At 44.6% G+C, this 18,559-nt stretch overlaps 1 protein-coding gene across 4 annotated transcripts in view; it reads left to right on the forward strand.

Annotated features, from left to right (window-relative positions):
- Positions 1-18,559, forward strand: part of Cramp1 (cramped chromatin regulator homolog 1) — a 58,910-nt gene that overhangs the window by 20,287 nt on the left and 20,064 nt on the right. For 3 of the 4 annotated variants that reach the window (XM_050135528.1, XM_050135519.1, XM_050135538.1), the window contains exons 5-10: positions 4,412-4,495; positions 6,525-6,573; positions 13,839-13,924; positions 14,302-14,425; positions 15,442-15,523; positions 16,072-17,247. In XM_050135528.1, coding sequence (XP_049991485.1) covers positions 4,412-4,495; positions 6,525-6,573; positions 13,839-13,924; positions 14,302-14,425; positions 15,442-15,523; positions 16,072-17,247 — 1,601 coding nt within the window. The remainder of the gene's footprint in view (positions 1-4,411; positions 4,496-6,524; positions 6,574-13,838; positions 13,925-14,301; positions 14,426-15,441; positions 15,524-16,071; positions 17,248-18,559) is intronic. The other variant, XM_050135545.1, reaches the window with a different exon arrangement.

Below are 18,559 nucleotides of genomic sequence, written 5' to 3' on the forward strand. Positions count from 1 at the left end.
AGGCAGCTTTGCTGGTCTCTACTTCTTCAAGGCAACTGGGCTTTACTGAGAGTTCTTTACAGCTTGATTAGTCTAAGAGAAATCTTAGTAGTCTTTACTGCTTATATACTTTTGCATCTGGTCAATTTCAGGTACTTGCTAGAAATATTTTGAGTTGTTTACTTCCTGTCTTAATGGAGCGTCCCCGCAGGAAGTATGTTTGTTACCTTCCTCTAGAACATCCTGTTGTAAACATGCTGTGCTAGACTATCTGGTTGTTCACTTTCCTTTACATCTTATGTGTCAAGAAGTTTCCCTTCAAGGTGGAGGAAGATTTTTACCTGGAAGGAAACTGCCTCACAGCAAAGGTTCTGGGTCCCTCCCCTATGAGTTGGGGTATTGAGATAAGTTGAGCTGTGGATGCACAAGAAAGCCTGAATTGTGCTGATCTACTGGGGTGGATGCTGACTTTGCCAGTGCTCTGATCATCCGTGTTACAGTCAAGATTTGCACAGTTCGGTTCATCTTCGGGGACATGATTAGATCATCCTTAGCTGTTGGTCTCATTTCTGGCTAAAAGTGCCCTTGGTTGACTACCTCTTCAGCTGATAGTCTAATCAATTGTCTCTCCCCATAAAAGTTAGCCACCTCCTTCCTCCATGTTCTGGAGTCTCCTCTGGCACTCATTCGGTCCCAGCCTGCTCTATTCTGCCTTTCATTTCTGCACTTTCTATGGTGGACTTATTCTAGAGATCCTTCCTTCTAATACTCACTTTTAATTTTCCAGATAGTAAAGTTTTTGACCTAGGAATCACTAATGTATATCTGTGGCCACATTGCTCCTACTTCTGATCCCTGCCTATGCCTTCATTTTGGCCTTTGACACCCCTGATTTTTACCATTTTTGTGGTGTGCTCTTTACCAGGTCACGATACTTTGGCTACTATATGCATCATGTTACTATAGCTTTAAAAGACACTGACTGCCTGATTCCCCATCTGACTGCAGAGCAGAACTCTGAGTGTCACACACCCTTTCTCCTGTGGTCTGTTGTTCATCCTAGAGACCCCTGTGATTAGATTGTCAGTCTCCACACCTGGGAGCATCTCCCAGTTAATCTCAGGATATTGTTGATACCTGTTTGTTAGCTTCCATAATTCGTACAACCATCAATGTAAGATTTTCCCACAGACTTCGAGTCAACCCCATTTTGTCCTTTTCAGTTACCAACACTGCTGTGTGTTTCATAACTGGTTTGTTTGTTTATCTGTAGCATGAATAATAAAAAAGATAATTGGGGTTCAATCTGAATATCAGAAAAGCAAAGCAGCCAGCCACTGGCTCTTACCTCTACCTCAGACTAAAAATGGGCAAGATCCTGTCTCCACGAATCCTGAGGTCTTCACACCCCACACTCCACATTCCACTTAGCTCCTGTCTCTTACCCCTTTATTCCTCTCTGCACCCAGCCAATATCGCTCCTGTCTCACCTCCCTAGTGCTGGGATTAAAGGCATGTAATCCCAAATGCTGGGATCACCTTTTTGTGAGCTCTGTTTCTCTTTTAGACAGATTCAATCTTGTATAACCAAGGGTGGCATTGAACTAACAGATTTGTCTGCCTCTGTCTCCTGAGTCCTGGGATTAAAAGTGTGCGCTACCACTCCCTGACCCGTATGGCTGCTTTGTATTTGCCCTCTGAACTTCAGACAAGCTTTATTTATTAAAACACAAATAATATATATCACCATACATATTTCAGCACTAGTCCAGTCCCCTGAGATCCAAGGCTGTCTTCGTTCATGTGAAACATCTGTACCTTCCAGATACATTGTTTATGTACTTTTTCTTTTCTTGTTGGAGCTCATTGTAAATTTTGAAAGTCATTCCAAGACAAACTGTTTACTCCAGCTGCTCTTGAAAAGTCTCCCAGGGCGATGGTGGCGCACGCCTTTAATCCCAGCACTTGGGAGGCAGAGGCAGGCGGATCTCTGTGAGTTCGAGACCAGCCTGGTCTACAGAGCTAGTGCCAGCACAGGCTCCAAAGCCACAGAGAAACCCTGTCTCGAAAAAACAAAAAACAAAAAAAAAAAAGAAAGAAAAGTAAAGTCTCCCCAGTGAGATGACTAAGGAGTTAGGGTTGAAAGATTGTTGTGGTTCAAGTTGTCCCTTGTGTGATGATAGAGTGTGTCTGGTTTGTTCACCAATCTCTACCTTCAGGCATGTGGATGATACAAACTCGGATTCTGTCCATGGCCCTAAAACATAGATGTTCCTCCCCCAGGTCTACCAAGTCTAAGAATTTTTTTCTTGGGTTAGTATTGCAAAGTATACAAAGCTGATGTTTCTTTTCTGTTACCTTTCTCTGCAAAACCACCTCCTGACCCCAAGTACCTCAGGCTCCTGGCAGCATCATTTTAGCTCTCTATCCCATCAGGGGTGAGGGATAGAGGCTTCAACACATTGTAGGATCATAGCAGACGTTTCTTTCACTTCCCTGTGTGGTGACTCAGTTTCCCTCCTGCCTTGCTTCCTCTGTGCTTTTGACTGCATAGCCATCACATATGAAGGGCCCTTTTCTTTTCTTTTTAAGATTTATTTATTTATTCAATATACAATGTTCTGCCTGTATATATGTATGTTTGTAGCCCAGAAGAGGGCACCAGATCTGATTACAGATGGTTGTGAGCCACCATCTGGTTGCTGGGAATTGACCTCAGGACCTCTGGAAGAACAGCCAGTGCTCTTAACCTCTGAGCCATTTTTCTAGCCCTCCCCATCTTTGCTTTGTTTTTGTTTTGTCTTTTTGAGACAGGATTTCTCTGTAGCTCTGGCTTTCTTGGAGTTCACTATGTAGGCCAAGCTGATCTCAAACTCAGAGATCCACCTGCCTCTGCCTCCCAAGTGCTGGGTTTAAAGGTGTGTGCCACCATCACCGCCCAGCTCTATGGGCCATACTTTTGTTATCCGTCAAGATCTTAGATTCCTTTTGAGAGTCCGACATGGTCTTGGGTTTTTTCCCTCAGGAAAACCTTCAGGATTGGTCAACCCTAGTATTTTAGGAAAGGCAGAGTTTTGAGCTAGTCCATGTTCCAGAATTGTACTAGTGTTGTAATATGAGCGGCAGCGGGCTGCGTTCCCGCCTAGCTCCGCACGGCTAGCTTATGCCCCGAAATAATTACACGGAAACTGTATTCTTTTAACACTGCCTGGCCCATTAGTTATAACCTCTTATTGGCTAGCTCTTACATATTGATCTAACCCATTTCTAATATTCTGTGTAGCACCACAAGGTGGTAGCTTACTGGTAAGATCTTAACCTGCGTCTGTCTGGAGTGGGAGAATCATGGCGACTCCTTCACTGGGCTTCTTTCTCCCAGCATTCTGTTCTGTCTACTCTGCCTACCTAATTTTCTGTTCTATCAGGCCAAGCAGTTTTCTTTATTAGTTAACCAATGAAAGCAACAGATAAGATACAAGACCCACCTCCATCATACTAGTATATTCATTTCCTGTTGTACAAGCTGAATGTTAATGTCTAGAAGTCGTCTCTGAGAAGAGAACTAGAGAAAACAGTTGAGAGATTTTGCAGGGGACATTTGTCTCTACTCTGTGAGATGACCTGACAGTGCCTCCAGTGTTCTGTAATGTAAAGTATCTTTAGAAAACAGTGGCTAGCTCAGAGGGGTCATTCTCCTCTTGCCAGGTTCAAGAGCCTTGAGCTCCCCAGGTATGCTCTGCTGTCCTCTGTGTACTGGGGTTGTACAGGGTGGCTCTAGGCTAAAGCACCTGAGGAACAAGATGCAGGAGGGGACAGGCAAAAGTGTAAATTTTGTCCATTTCATCTTCTGAAAGGAGCCTGTGAAGTCTTACACAACAGTCCTGTGGTTCCATATTGAGCGATATCCCTGATTGTTTTCTTCCTAAATAAAGGGGACACCTATTGGTGACATTAGAAGGATGGATGTTAGCAGGGACTTGTTGGATATATATCCGTTGGCACCTGGGGAAGGCATAGGCAAGTGGGAAGGTGAGTTTTCGGGGTTCAGGGTGATGGCTTACCTGTACTTGGGGAACTCTGTGCCATAAGGCGTAATTGTGTTGGCCATTCAATTCTTTCTTTTCTCTGAGAATACTTCTTGTCAATCAAGCAATTTTCTTCTCCAGGAAACATTTGCTCTGCCTGTCAGGACTAATGTTTGACCTCACCCCTTATTTTTTATATTTTTACTTGGAGTAAAACAACACTGCTCCTACTATATGCTTTTTGCCAGTTTCTTCAGAGGTCAGCAACTATATGGCCAAGGTGCCTTGATCCACATGTGATTAGTCTTAGCCTCTGGAGAGTGTGCTTCTAGTGTCCTTGTACAAACAAGCTGTACCCTATGATGTCTCTGTTTCTCCTGCCTAACATCTGTCCTTTTATCTTCCAGTGTTCTCTCGAGGGCTAAAGAAATCATCCCAGGAACTCTATGGTCTGATCTGCTATGGAGAGCTACGAAAGAAGATCGGGGGTTGTGAGTACTGCTGCTGTTTGCATCGTTCTAGTCCTTGTCACTGCTGACTTTTAGTGTACAGGAGTGCCTGTTTTCTCTCCAACTTTTATGTTGAAATTTTTTTTTGACAACAGAAAAGCTGAAAAAAGATAGAGTGACCATTCCCTGGCCTCCTCTACCATTTATTAATGTTTGCTTATGCTTTTCACATAGGCTTACACACACAAGATCGTTTTTCCTCATTGCCATTTCACTGTACATCCTTATACCACACTCTGAAGACCAGCACTGTGACCTGGACCAGATACTTCCACGCACCACTTGTCATGATTGTTTTGAGTCATTTCAACCCTATCAAAGTGTACAGTATCCTACTAACTTCCTGCCTATAGTCAAAGTCTTTAGAACATCTCTAAGTGATGGTCAAGTTTTGCCCAGGACTACTTCCTTGTATGCAAAGCCACCTGCATGTATATGGTGGTTCCATTGCTTTTTTTCTGCCATGATTGCCTAGCTGAGCCAGTATTGACAGGAGCCTAAGTTCTGGCTGGATCTCCAAAGGTCCTAGCCTGACCACAGCTCAAGACTGTCTGTTCTCACCTCACCAGCTCAGGCATCTGCTAGATGTAAAGTCCAGAACTTCTCACTTTTCCCTCTTCCTCTCCCCTCTTCCTGTTTCTTCCAGGACATGTCTCATAAGGTCCTGCCTAGTTTGTTTGGCCTCCTCACCCCTAAGCATCTCATGTAGAACCTGCTAGACACAGTGCTGCAGAGCTTTGTTCCTGCCCTGGCTTTCCTCTTCATTGACCCCTCTTCTCCTGCATATCTGAGCTCCAGTGTCCCTGTTCAGACAAGACTGGGTCTCCTTGACTTAAAGTCGTTAGTACTCCATTTTTTCATGTGTTTGTGGTGGTACTGGAGGGGTTGGTTAGTGTCCATCTAAGGGCCATGGTGTGCCTGGCTCTTGCAAAAACATACCTGTATTTGCTTTTCCCAGTGATCTTCCTCCTTACCTGGGCTCTTCTCTTCAGAGTGAGAGCTTTCTTTACTTTCTGTGGTGCAGTTGTCCAGCTTTGAATCCTTTCACTTACTGTTCACTGAAAAGGCTTCATTTTGTTTTCATTCTTTTATGGTTTTTCGACACAGGTCTTTTCTGTGTAGCCCTGATTATGTCCTGGAATTCACTTTGTAGACCAGGTTGGCCTCATACCCACAGAGATCCTCTCGAGTGCTAGAATTAAAGACTTGTGCCATCAAGCCCAGCTCTGTTTTCATTCTTAAAAGTTTTTCAGAGTAGAATTCTGATTTGACTGCTTTTGTTTTTGTTTGGTTTATTTCTTTTCTTCTTTGATCATGTTTATAACTGATCTAATGTCTGTCCTGCACTGTCTATGATAGAAAGTCCTTTAAGTCCTTAAAGGTACAGTACATTTCTGCCTGATTTTAGAATTGCATTCTTGTCTTTGGTTCTCTGCCTGGGTGAGTGAGTATGGTCCCACTGTTACTCGGTCAGTCAGTCAGTCAGTACTGTTGAGGATTTTACAGTGCATACCCATACCCAGGGCCTAGGCTCTTGTTACCTTTTTAATTTTTGCTTTCCTGTGAAGACATCTTTAGGACAGTGATGTGGACAGAAACTAGGGCATTAGAATTATCATTTAGCTGGCCATGCCATTCAAATTATATTCCTGAGAGTCCACATACAACCAGCAGGGAAAGAAGGCCCAGGACCCAGTGAGATGCCTGAAGGATGCAGTTTTCAGGCAGCATTGGGAGCTGTGGTTCAACAGTACCAGACTATCATGGACGACTCCTAGAAGAAGAGGTTAGCCGTACAGGAAGCACATTAGATCTTTGAGACAATGGTTAGAAAGAGGCTGTCTGTGACAAACAAGGTACTGGCCAACTTTACTGCAGGTGCAGATTCTGTTTGATGAAGAACATTCATTATCAAGATCTGGAGTCTACATGGAAGGCACTAATAAGGGAATTTGTTATTGTTTATGTCTAACTACCCCATGGCCTCATTTATTTTTCTTTACATTTAAAGGCATGGATGACAAGAATGCAACAAAGTTGAATGAACTCATTCAGGTTGGGTAAGTACAAGTGTATGCTGTTCATTCATTGAACTACAGAGGTTGAAATATGTGCTGTATTTTTTTCGTAATTTTATTCGTGTGCATATTGTATGTGAGTGCTGACATGTGTTACAGTGCTTGTGTGGAGAGCAGAAGACCGCTTTCAGCAGTCAGTTCTACTGTGGTGTCCACATTGAACTCAGGTCATCAGATTGTGCAGTGTTATAATTTGCTTTCTGTTGCTCTGATAGATACCATGACCAAAAGCCATTTAGAGAAAGAAAGGGTTGATTTTGCTTATGCTTTAAGATCACAGTTGATCACTGATGGGAGTCAGGGCTGAAATTGAAGCAGGAACCATGGAGGAATGGTGCTTGCTGGCTTGCTCCCTAGCCTGTGTTCAGCTACCCCTCTTATACAGCCCAGGCCCACCTGCTGAGGAACAAGTCTGCCCACAGCTGGCTGGGCCCTCACATTTCCATCATCGATGAAGTTACTCACAGATAAAACCACCAGCCAATCTGATGTGGACCGTTCTTTAGCTCACGTTTCCTCTTGACCCTTGGTTGTGTCAGGTTCATAAAAACATTAATTAGGACACAGGGCAGGTGTTTTAATCTGCTCAGCCTTCTAACAAGCCCTCCAACGTCTTGGTCAGGACCCACAGAATTAAAACTTCTTCCTGTCCTTATTCATGTGGGGTTTTTTGTTTTTGTTTTTGGATTTTTCGAGACAGGGTTTCTCCATAGCTTTTTGGTTCCTGTCCTGGAACTAGCTCTTGTAGTCCAGGCTGGCCTCGAACTCACAGAGATCTGCCTGCCTCTGCCTCCCGAGTGCTGGGATTAAAGGCGTGTGCCACCACTGCCGCCATGTAAACCTTAATTTTCATGAGCAACCCAGACCTGATAGGATTGAATCACTGTAAAAGAGCACTGTGATCTGTCAAGACCGCTGGGTGGCCCTAAATACCAGTCAAGTTCCTAGATATATCTTATATAGTCAGAAGCCATCAGAAGGTGGGACTACCAGCTCTGTTTATTGGGGGATTAAGAGGTGGGATTGACTTGCTCTGTGTCCCCATTTGGGACTCAAAGTCTAACCTTCCTTCCGTTTTGCACTTTTATTATTTTTGTTGTTGTTGGTGGTGGTTTTTGAGGCAAGGTTTCTTCTCTGTGTAGCCCTGGCTGTCCTGGAACCAACTCTGTAGACCAGACCAGACTGGCCTTGAACTCACAGAAATCCACCTCTGCCTCCCAGTGCTGGGATTTAAGGTGTGCGCCACCACCACCTGGCTTTTTTGCAAGACTGAGCAGTTGTTTGTTACAGGAGCTTTTTTGGGGAAGACTTCAGCTCACGGGCTGAGGTGATCATTGTTATGGTTTTATCAGTAGGTGAGAAGTGTCCATTGAAGGGCCTAGTACACCTCTGTGATTTGATCTTTCCTGATTTTATTTCAAAATTCACTGAGTGAAACTATTTGTTTCAGGCCCTTTGCTTTGTTTCCTGAACAAAGCATGAGAGAGGACATATGGAAAGGCAGGCTCAGTATTGGGGGTAGGCCAGTGGTATATCTTCATTAGCCAAAGGCTCTTGCCACTCAGTATCTAACAGGTATGCTCCAGGAAACATCTAAGCAATAGATTTCAGGGTAAGAACAAGAGACATTTCCCTAGCATGTATGAGGCCCTGTGTTTGATCCTCAGTACTGACAAAGAAAAAGGAAACAAATGTAGAAGGTCTCGTAGGGACAAATGGTCAAGGTAACTTTAGATCAAGAAGCTGGAGATTGCTTTATACTCATAGACAGCAGGTGGGTGGGTGTGCCAGTGTTGAAATATGCTGTCAGGCACAACTTTTGGTGCTGTTTACACATGCATCCCTGATTCTTGGAGAATCAAATTGGAAATGATGGTGGCACTGCAGCCTCAAAGCTCCTGGACCTGTGTTCCTGTATGGCTGCTTTGCTGAGCAGATGACCACCCTGGATAGGTGATTTGGTTTTTGTTAGTTTGTTTTTGTTGTTATTGTTTTTTAACAAGGTCCTACCACAGCACCTATCTGGAACAGATGGAGCAGATGATTATAGCAGGTTCTAGGTGTAGATGGGGGTGAGTGTTCTTGTCAACATGAGTTGCAGCTTGTGGCAAGGAGAGGAAACACTGATTGCTGGCTAGGCCCATGTCCTAGGTAAGACCTGAGAAACTTCTGGCAGCACCAGGGAACCTGAAAGGCATCTTTTACTTGATGTACCCCTCACCTGGTACTGTCCCACAATGTACCATGGTATTCTGATAGCTTGTGTGGACATTTCTGTCAGAACCTCTGGGCGAGTTGAGGCAAAAAGTTTGTACATTGTGCTCATCCATTGGAAATGTCTAAGTGATTGTGTGCTGTCGTGAGAAGGTGGGTGCTGGAGTGGAGGCTACTGTGGCAGATCTACAATTAACGACCCCTTTTCTGTGCCTGTGTGCATGTATGTATCTGTAGAACGTTACGCTGTGAGTAGATCCCAGGAGGGATCCTACCTTAACATCTAGAGACATCTTTCTGGGGTATGATGTTTAGGCTAAGGGTACACAAGGTGCAAAGGAAGGAATTGCAGTGACTAAAGTAGCTAAAGAGGCGAAGCCAAGTGTGGGTCTAAGTCCTGGAGGGTTGGGACAAGCCTTGTTTTGATGCTTGCACAGGGTTTTAGTGGTCTTCAGGTATTTCTGGAAGCTAGAGGAAGCAAATCAGGAAAGCCACTTGTGCCGGGTAAATCATTCCTTTGGCTGTGAAGAGGTAAGTTAGGGGAGCATATTATGACTGACATTTAGTGGTGTTTTGCTGTTGTTGTTGTTGTTTTTTTTAAATTTTATTTCTGTTATGTGTGTTTGTCTATATAGATACATGTGTATACCCTGGTGCCCATAGAGATCAGAAGAGGGTACTGGATTCCCTGGAACTGGAGCTACAGATAGTTGTGAACCACCTACCTTGTGGGTTCTGGGTATCGAACCTGGGTCTTTGAAAGAATAAGTAGTCTTAACACTAAGCTATCTCCACAGCCCCCATTTGGTGTTGTAATATTTTATATATTTTTACTTTTTACCTACAGTTATATGAGTTTGTTTGACATTGGGGGTTTAGATATTTTATTGAATTTGGTAGCTCTTAGATACTGATTTTATTTTTTAGAGCAGCTTTTAGGTTTATGTAAAAGGACACAAGATCATGCTCAAGGCCCTGGGTTCCGTTCCAAGTACATCAAAAATGACACTGTTACAATTGATGAACCTGGTGTTCTGTTCCTTAAGTCTTAGTTCCAGGAATTTGAAGCAGGAGGATCACGCTAAGACAGACAGCTGTGATACCTCTGCTAATGCTTGCTCATTATTGAGTGTGGTTTATGTTATGTCAGACATGTTTAAGGTTGGACAGTTGTACAGTGAGACACCTCCTTCCTACCATTACAATCTTATTTGGAGTACTTTCTCTGTCCTTAAAAAAAAAACAAAACGGGGCTGGAGAGATGGCTCAGCAGTTAAGAGCATTGTGTGCTCTTCCAAAGGACCCGAGTTCGATTCCCAGCAACCACATGGTGGCTCGCAACCATCTGTAATGAGGTCTGGTGCCCTCTTCTAGCCTGCAGACATATATGTAAACAGAATATCGTATCCATAATAAATAAATATATAAAAAAAAACCAACAAAAGAAAACAACTTTATCTGCTGTTTGTCTCTTCCTTCATCATCTGGTTGGAGTCAACCAGTACACAGCCTATTTAGATTGGCATCCTCCATTCATGGCTCTGAGTTTAACAAGAACATTATGGCAGGGAATGTCTAGTCCATGTCTAACCCCAGGCAACGATAGTGCCACTTTCTATAATGCCTTTCTTTTCAGAGGACATTGTCAGGCATTGTACAGAGCTCAAACAACTCATTGCCTTTCCCTGCCCAGAGGAGTTAGTAGCACGAACATACCTGTCTGTTGATCTGTGTTTTTGTATTTTTTTGTTTTGTGGAGCGATACTGGGTAATTTAGTTGTTGTTTTTTGTTTTGTTTTGTTTTTTAATGTTTTTGAAGAATTGACTCCAAGGCTAAACCATGAGTCTGTTTTGTGAGCATGGGTTTTCATCTCACCTGGGCATCCCCTTAGAAGAGATGTGTCTTCCAAAGCCCAGCCCAGGGGCTCCCAAGGACTTCAAAAAGTTCTACTTGATATGAAATTGCTTTGAATTGTATTTCTTTGACAATCAATGACATTGAGCATGAGTTTTTGTTGCTGTTGTTGTTGTTTCTACATCTTTGTACAGGTGTGTATGCCCATTTTGTTTTTAAAGCCCATTCCCCTGCAAGGCTCTTTGTTGGCGGAAGTTGCTGAAAACTTGATGCCTTCATGTTTTATTACTCTCTTTAGAATATTCTTTCTGGTTCCCCTCTGTGTCCCTACTCCAGCATCACTGTTAGTGCTGTATCACTTTTCATCAGTGTGTTCCATCTGCTGTAAGGTAGTTCCGTAATTTTGAGTTACTTGAATGTGTGGTTGTTTAGAGACTTATTCTCTATGAATTATCCAATTACCCAAATAGAAAGTGGGTAAGGGGTCGCAACCTTCTTCTTGGACTCTTCTTGTCCTTTTAGTCAGGCTTTCTTATTCTTAGCTCTGCATTTTGGTGTCTAGCATATGGAGGTAGTTTGGTCCTTGGATGGATGGGTGCATATGACAGATGAGGCGATAGGTGGGATAGTTAGAATTGACAAAAAGACATTTAAGAGGACAGTTGAGCAAATGAATGAGTAGATAGAAGAATGGCTGATAGAAGGATAGATAAATGTTTACACAGATGAATGAATGAATGAAAGGCAGATATATGGGTAGATGGATGAATGTGCCAATAGGGGGTAGACAGATGGAAGAATGAACATGTATATACGGCTAGATTAATAGATGGAATACAGATGAGTGAGAGAAAGCATGGGCAGATGAGTCGGTAGGTACATTTATGAGTGGGTAGCATGGGTTAGTGTATGGTGGGTAGGTAAGTAGATGCTTGGATAAGTAAATAGATGTGCATGGAAAGGATGAATGGATGATATTGTAGCTGCCATATCATGAGTTTTGAGTTTTCTGTGTTGAGTGATTGTGCCCACCTCCCATATGAGAGACCTCACTGTTTGAATTGTCTTATGAGTACTTGCTGAAAGCCTTACTGTGTTTGGAGCCAACATGAAACCACTATGCAGGGTTCTGAGACTTAATAATGCTAAAACGTGAGCCATATTCCTTTTCAGGACACACTTTGTTCTTACGAGGTCTGTGGTACAACGCTTTCCCCCTGACTTTAGCCCTAGTGTCTCCTGCTTTACATGTATACATTTGAGTTGCTCTTTTTTTAAAAAAAAAATTATTTATTTACTATGCACTGGTGTTTTACCTGTATATACTCTGTGTGGAGGTGTCAGATCCCCTAGAAATGGAGTTATAGACAGCTGTGAGCGCCCATGCGGGTGCCGGGAATTGAACCCAGGTCCTCTGGAAGAGCAGCCAGTGCTCTTAATTGCTGAGCCATCTCTCTGGCCCCCTTGAGTTGCTCTTTTAATCAAGTATCGTATCAACAGAACCTTTCCTGTGCTTGTTCTGCTTAACATTATAGTTTAGATTGTTATCTCTGATTTAAGCAGCATTATGTTAGAACAACATTTTTTAAATTATACAAATATAGTATAAGTACATTCTGAATGAATACATTTTTGTTTGTTTTTCAAGACAGGATTTCTTTGTGTAACAGTTCTGACTGTCCCGGAATTCACTTTGAAGACCAGGCTGGCCTTGAACTCACAGATTCACCTGCCTCTGCCTCCTGAGTGCTGGCATTAAAAGCATGCGCCATCACTGCCCAGCTAGAATACATCTTTTTAAGATAGTGTGACCATGTAAAATCAGCCGGGCAGTGGTGGCACACACTTTTAATCATAGCACTTGGGAGGCAGAGGCAGGTGGATCTCTTGTCAGTTTGAGGCCAGCCTGGTCTACCGAGTGAGTTCCAGAACAGCAAGGGCTACACTGAAAATCCCTGTCTAAAAATAAATAAATAAGCCCATCTCCTTCCTCACAATTAAAACTTTTCTTCGGAAATTTACATGAATAAACACTTAGATACGAATTTGAATCTGTACTAGTATGAGTATATCATCTCTTCTACATCTTTAGAATCATCTCATGTATATTAATTACCCTGCCACTTTCCTACATACATCTTAGAAACTAAATAGTGAGGATAGAAGCTGCTCTCATAACTAACATGCTTACAGCTGAGAATAGGTCAGTAAAAAATGTAGGGGGCGGGTTTCCCACACATGTATTTAATCCCAGCAGGAGGCAGAGGCAAGCAGATCTCTGAGTTCAAGGACAGCCAGAGCTATACAGTGAGACCCTGGCTAACAACAATAAAAGTAGGTTAAAGCAAAAAGACATAAAGTGATAGATAGTTTGAACATGTAAAACCCAAACATGCATTCCTTTCTTTACCTTTAGGTGGTTGACCAGAGCCTTTTCTTCAACCTGAATCTGCTTTAATCTGGATCCAAAGTGCATCATTTGTTCTTTTTAAATTCAAAGCAGTGGAAACTCAGGAGCCAAACTGATCATTCTTGGCCTTTGGTCATGTTCACACTGTTCAATCCCTGTCTGAAAACCAGCTACCTATACTTAGTGCTTTGAAAGTTTTCCTCCTGTGGGCTTTGTTTGTTTTTCTCTTGTTTGTTTTTGAAGGAGCTTTCACCTTTGTATCAGTAGCAAAACAGTATTTCAATAATGTATATAATTGCTAATCTACTGCAGCTCCAACAGACAGACCTTGGCTGGCCTGAGGACTTGAGTTTGGGCTCTGACACCTTACTCTGCTGTATGGATCGCAGGGGGATGGGATTACACTGCTGTGGCAAATTGGTCATGAGTAGTTCACAAGAAGTCGTGTAAAGGTGGGTGGGCGGGTCATGTGGAAGACATAGAGGTGGCTCTGGAGTTTCTGTTATACAGCTCTAAGGAGGAGGAATGCTTGGAGGAGCAGAGAAGCTCCTCAACAGTGAGCCTGGCTGTGTGTGACGTTCAGTAGTCATGCTTGGAGCACCACGTGTCCCTTGTTCAGGAAAGTAGCAGATATCTACTATCTGATGTGATTGACAGCAGAGGAATGGATGCTTACCAGGTCTTCCTGCTTACCACACTTCAGACCAGATAATCCTTCATCCCTTACATACACAAAGTCCTCAGTATTGCTTCAAATTCTATTCCCAGCGCCACCACAGTACGTTATAAAGGGAGAAATCTGCGGATCAAGGCACCCATGTGTCGGGCCCTGAAGAAACTCTGCGATCCAGATGGTAGGTGGCAGGGGAAGGGATGGCATGTGTTGACGTTTCTATGGGTGTTTTGATGGGCAAGCTATTGTACTTTTTGACTTACTCTGTTTAACCTTCTCCTGTGAGTAGACTGTTCTTAAAGTGACTTCCATGTGTCTACTAAGAATCCATGGCAACTTTCTGACATTGGGTTAGTGCTCTGAGGAGACCACTTGGTAGCCTGTCCATAGTTCTGCCTTTGTAACTACACAGTTCACTGTGTTGAGTTCGACCCTTGCTAGGGTTCCTCTGTTCTCCTTTGTTCCAAGTTCTCATTTCCCTGTGATATTCTGGCAAAGTGTTTTGTTTTCTACCTTGAGGTTTGTCTGCATTGGACTTTCATGGTCTCCTTTCTTCAGGTCTAAGTGATGAAGAGGACCAGAAGCCAGTGCGCTTACCTCTGAAAGTCCCTGTAGAGCTACAACCGCGGAACAACCACGCCTGGGCACGAGTACAGAGCCTGGCCCAGAACCCACGTCTCAGGTGACATTTAGCGTGAGGAAGGGCCCCATGACAGGCAGGACGTGAGGGTTTGGTGTTTCAGTTTCACTCAGGGTATCCTAGAGAAATAGCTTTTGCACAGTGCCCTGACATCATATGAGGACAAGGTGTGGAGGTGACGATGTCATGAGAATGCCCTGAGTTGGAGGGTAGTTTTGAGATCCTGAATTGTAATTCTACCAGGCAGAGTTCTTTGTCCGAGTAAGAAAATAGGATTGTGAGTGCCTGCAGAATCTTCATCTTACCTGTAAAGCCCATATATTTCCTTATCTCTGACTCCCTGAAGATTTGTGGCTAATTAACAAAGCACTGCCATACCTTTGGTCCATTTCCTGTATTTCCTGTTTACAGTTTGTTTAGTTGAAGTAAAATTCATACAACATTGAATGAGCTCTTCACCACTTGAATGTTTATAGTTAAGTGGCACTTGGTATGTTCACCATGTTGTACAACCTTTATCTCAGTTGACTTCCAGAATGTTTTCTTCATCCCGCGTGCCTGTTAGCGCTCGTCTCTCTCCCAACTGCTTTTTGTTCTTGTGGATTTGCTTCTTCTGGACATTAATGTTACTGTAACCACAGGAATCTGCTCTATCTGGCGTCTCTCAGTGGCTTACTGTTCTGAGGCTCATCTGCTTTATAGCACATATCAGTGCTTCATCTCATCTATGTATGTGTTTTATTTTCTTAGGGCAAATTAGGGGTAACTACATACCTCCACTCTTGAAGGCAATGAGCACTGATGGTTTCAGTGCTCACACACTAGCCAAGCACTCAAATTGGAAAGGGTTCTTAGACCTCTCTGTGTTTTATACAGCTTTATGTGAATCTATAGTGATTTCAACAAACAGAATTTATATTTAAGACTAGGAGCTGAAGACCCTGTGGATCCTACCTTTCCAGTACCTACTTACCTATCATGTGGTTTTGGTACAGGCAGTCATTAGAGCTAATTCCAAGACTGACTTTCCTACTCTAACCTTGTTTTTTGTTTTGTAGGATGATTGTGGAGCTACATCGAAAAGTCTCTAGCCTCATTGAGTTCTTGAAGCAGAAGTGGGCACTCCATGAAGTACGAATTGTATCTTTTTCCAGTTGAAGCAGACCCTCCAAACCTGCCAGCTATTCCTGCCTGGGAATGAGGTCCTGTGATCCCTAATTCCTGTCATTGCTATGGGTCCCCATGCGAGTCCAACATTCTTGGGTTATGTGTAAATCCTACCTTTGACCAACTTGCCCTGAGTGTATTCAGTCCCAGCCACCTCTCTATGTTTTGAGTGGCCAACTATTTGTTCTGTGAGACGTTGCCAAAGTCACTCCATCAGTAGATTGGGTGGGATGATGTACATACGTCACAGCCTCCTTTGTGTCCTTGGTAGGTTGCTAACCCTACCTGTTTTCAGGAATAGTGTCTGTCATCAGGTGTGAGTTTCCTGAATACACTGAACACCCGGACCAGCTCAGTCTGGTAGTAGCCTGAGAAAAGTTCCTAGGTGAGCCTCAGGAATATCTAGGGGTACGTGGGGCTGCTAGGAAAGATGGCCCTAGTCTGAAATCCATAGCTCTCCACTGAAGAGGACCTTGATCACAGTGTAGTTGTTTGGAGTTGCTCCTTGACAGTGTGCCCAGCGGAAGACACTTGAGGAGAGGCAGCTGCAGGGCTCGAGCACAGCACAGACCCAGGAGAAGGTGGCACTGCACTTGTTCCCAGGCGAGAACTGTACGCTGACACCACTGCCGGGTGTGGCCCGTGTGGTACACTCCAAGGCCTTCTGCACTGTACACTGGCAAGAGGGTGGCAGGTGCAAGCAGGGTACCAAGGACACGCACTCGCTGCCTCCAGCCCAGATCCTGGGCATCCAGAGTGGTCAGGGAATAGCCCGGGGCCAGGTGAAGTGCCAGAGGGGCAGTGCTGAAGCCAAGGGTGGGGGGCGGCTTCTTCCTAATGCAGATGCTTCACAGAGTTCAGGGGAGAGTTCCCCTGAGAGTGCTCCTGGAGAGGGGACAGCTCCAAGTATGAACAGCTCAGATGCCCCTGACAGGCCTCCTCATGGGCACCAGGACTCTGGCCCACAGCTTGAGAAGACCTCACTAGCAGCCCTTGCTGTGGGTGGGGAGAGCCCCATTCAAGAATCTAGGGCCCTGCCATGTTCATGTGGCCAGCCCCCAGACTTGGAAGATGAACTCTCACTCCTTGACCCCTTTCCCCGATACCTGAAGTCTTGCCAGGATCTCATCATCCCGGAGCAGTGCCGCTGTACAGACACACAGTCTGGGAGAGAGCACCCTCTTCTTGGCATGGTTGCTTCCCCAGAGGCACTCATGCCCAGCAGCAGAGAGGTTGCAGACAACGGTCCCCCTGGCCCGGACCCTCAAATTGGCACCGATCCTCAACTTGAGCCCAGGCTTCTGCCAGATATTTGTACTAAAGAGCTGGCAGATGTATCTCCTGAAGAGTCTCAGGAGAAAGGGAGCCCCTCAGAACCTCTGTTGTCTCAAGGACAGCCTGCTGCCAGGCCTTCAAAGGAAGTCCCTGCCAGCCAACTGGCCCAACAGCTGCGTGAAGAGGGCTGGAACTTGCAGACCTCTGAGAGCCTCACGCTGGCTGAAGTCTACCTCATGATGGGCAAGCCGAGCAAGCTGCAGCTAGAGTATGACTGGCTGGCTGTGCTGGGCCCTGAGAGCCAGGTGCCCACAGCACAGGGTCAGACCGCCCTATCCCGCTCTCCGCCTTCAGCCCTCCACCAGCAGCGCCTCCTGAACTGCCTCTTGAGGCTCATCTCCACTGAGGTCCACCCCAAGATGGTGAGTGATTTAGATTAGCCCAGGACACTGAGTAGTTTAAGGTGAGCATGTGTGTCAAGCATGACTCCTCAGGATTCCAAAGGTAACATAGTCACCAGGACTGTAGGTCCTATATCCCATGCCAGGGCTATTGAAGGTCTACAATTCAGCACGATGGACCTAACCTCTAAATAGACCCAGCAGCAGAGTTATGGAATTAAGCTGTGACTACACAGATGGCCTTCTGTGGAGATAGGTGGTATGGTCTACTTCTCAAGGAGAGGAGGCCAGGGCAGACCTTTGAGTCAGTGGGAAAGTGAGAGGTTCTAGTCTCGATTTCCACTGGAAGGTAAGTGAGGCAGTTTGGAACAATATTATGGAAAGTGACGAACCGGAATCACTGCTGAGACCCCCAAGTAGGCTCCTGGCTGAAAGCCTCAACACCACTGAGACCTTGTTAGAAATAAGGTTACAGGGCTCAGGCACACGCCTGAACACATCATCTGTCTATACATCCCTCTGTTGTAGAAACTCAGAAAGGAATACTTAGTTTGAGGCCAGGCTGGACTTAAAAACAAAACAACAGATGGTAGTGATGAAGGAGAACAGAAAGGACAGATATTGCTAGGGGTTGAGGGAGGAGAGGTTGTGAATGGTAGCAACCCCCCATAGTGACTTAATGGGCTCTGTTGAAACTCAAGACCATAGGTCAGAGACAGGTCATCTGTTCTTTGTTCCCCGTTTTCTGCCTGGCAGAGCTATGGCAAGCAAGAGTCCTGAGACTCAGGAAATGGCCAGAGTCACCTGAAATGCTCAGTCTGAGGTAGAAATACTACTATTCCCAGAATGTAGAGGTCAGAAGATGCAGGGAGAGGTTGGCGATGGGCGTGGGCAGAGCTGTAGAGGGACTGTTGTGATGTAACCCTAGTGAGATGGTGTGGCTGCTTCTGGGAGGAGTTCAGAATTTGGGCATCTAACCAGGTCTCTCTGAAGAGGTGAGGCCACCAGAAGAGGAACAGCAACAAGAGATGGAATGCCTTTGTGAAGCCCTAGGACTCGAAGCTGTCTATTTTTCTGCTATCAGTTTGTATGTGAAAATGTGGGTGTTCAAATGCATGGGGCACATGTGGAGGTCAGAGGACAGCTTTTCAGGAATCAGTTTTCCTCCCTGTTTTGAGACTGTCACTTGTTTTTTTTCTGTCACTGCATTTCACTTCTCCAGCTGGTAATCCTGTGAGCTTCTGGTCTATTCTGTCTCCTAATTCTGTCTCGTAGGGGATCACACATGTGTGCCTTCACATCCAGCTGTTTACATAGTTTTAGGGAATCAGAT

Source organism: Alexandromys fortis, unplaced genomic scaffold, assembly GCF_014885135.2.
Source record: "Alexandromys fortis isolate MF-2015 unplaced genomic scaffold, M_Fortis_MF-2015_v1.1 scaffold_29, whole genome shotgun sequence".
Taxonomy (NCBI): domain Eukaryota; kingdom Metazoa; phylum Chordata; class Mammalia; order Rodentia; family Cricetidae; genus Alexandromys; species Alexandromys fortis.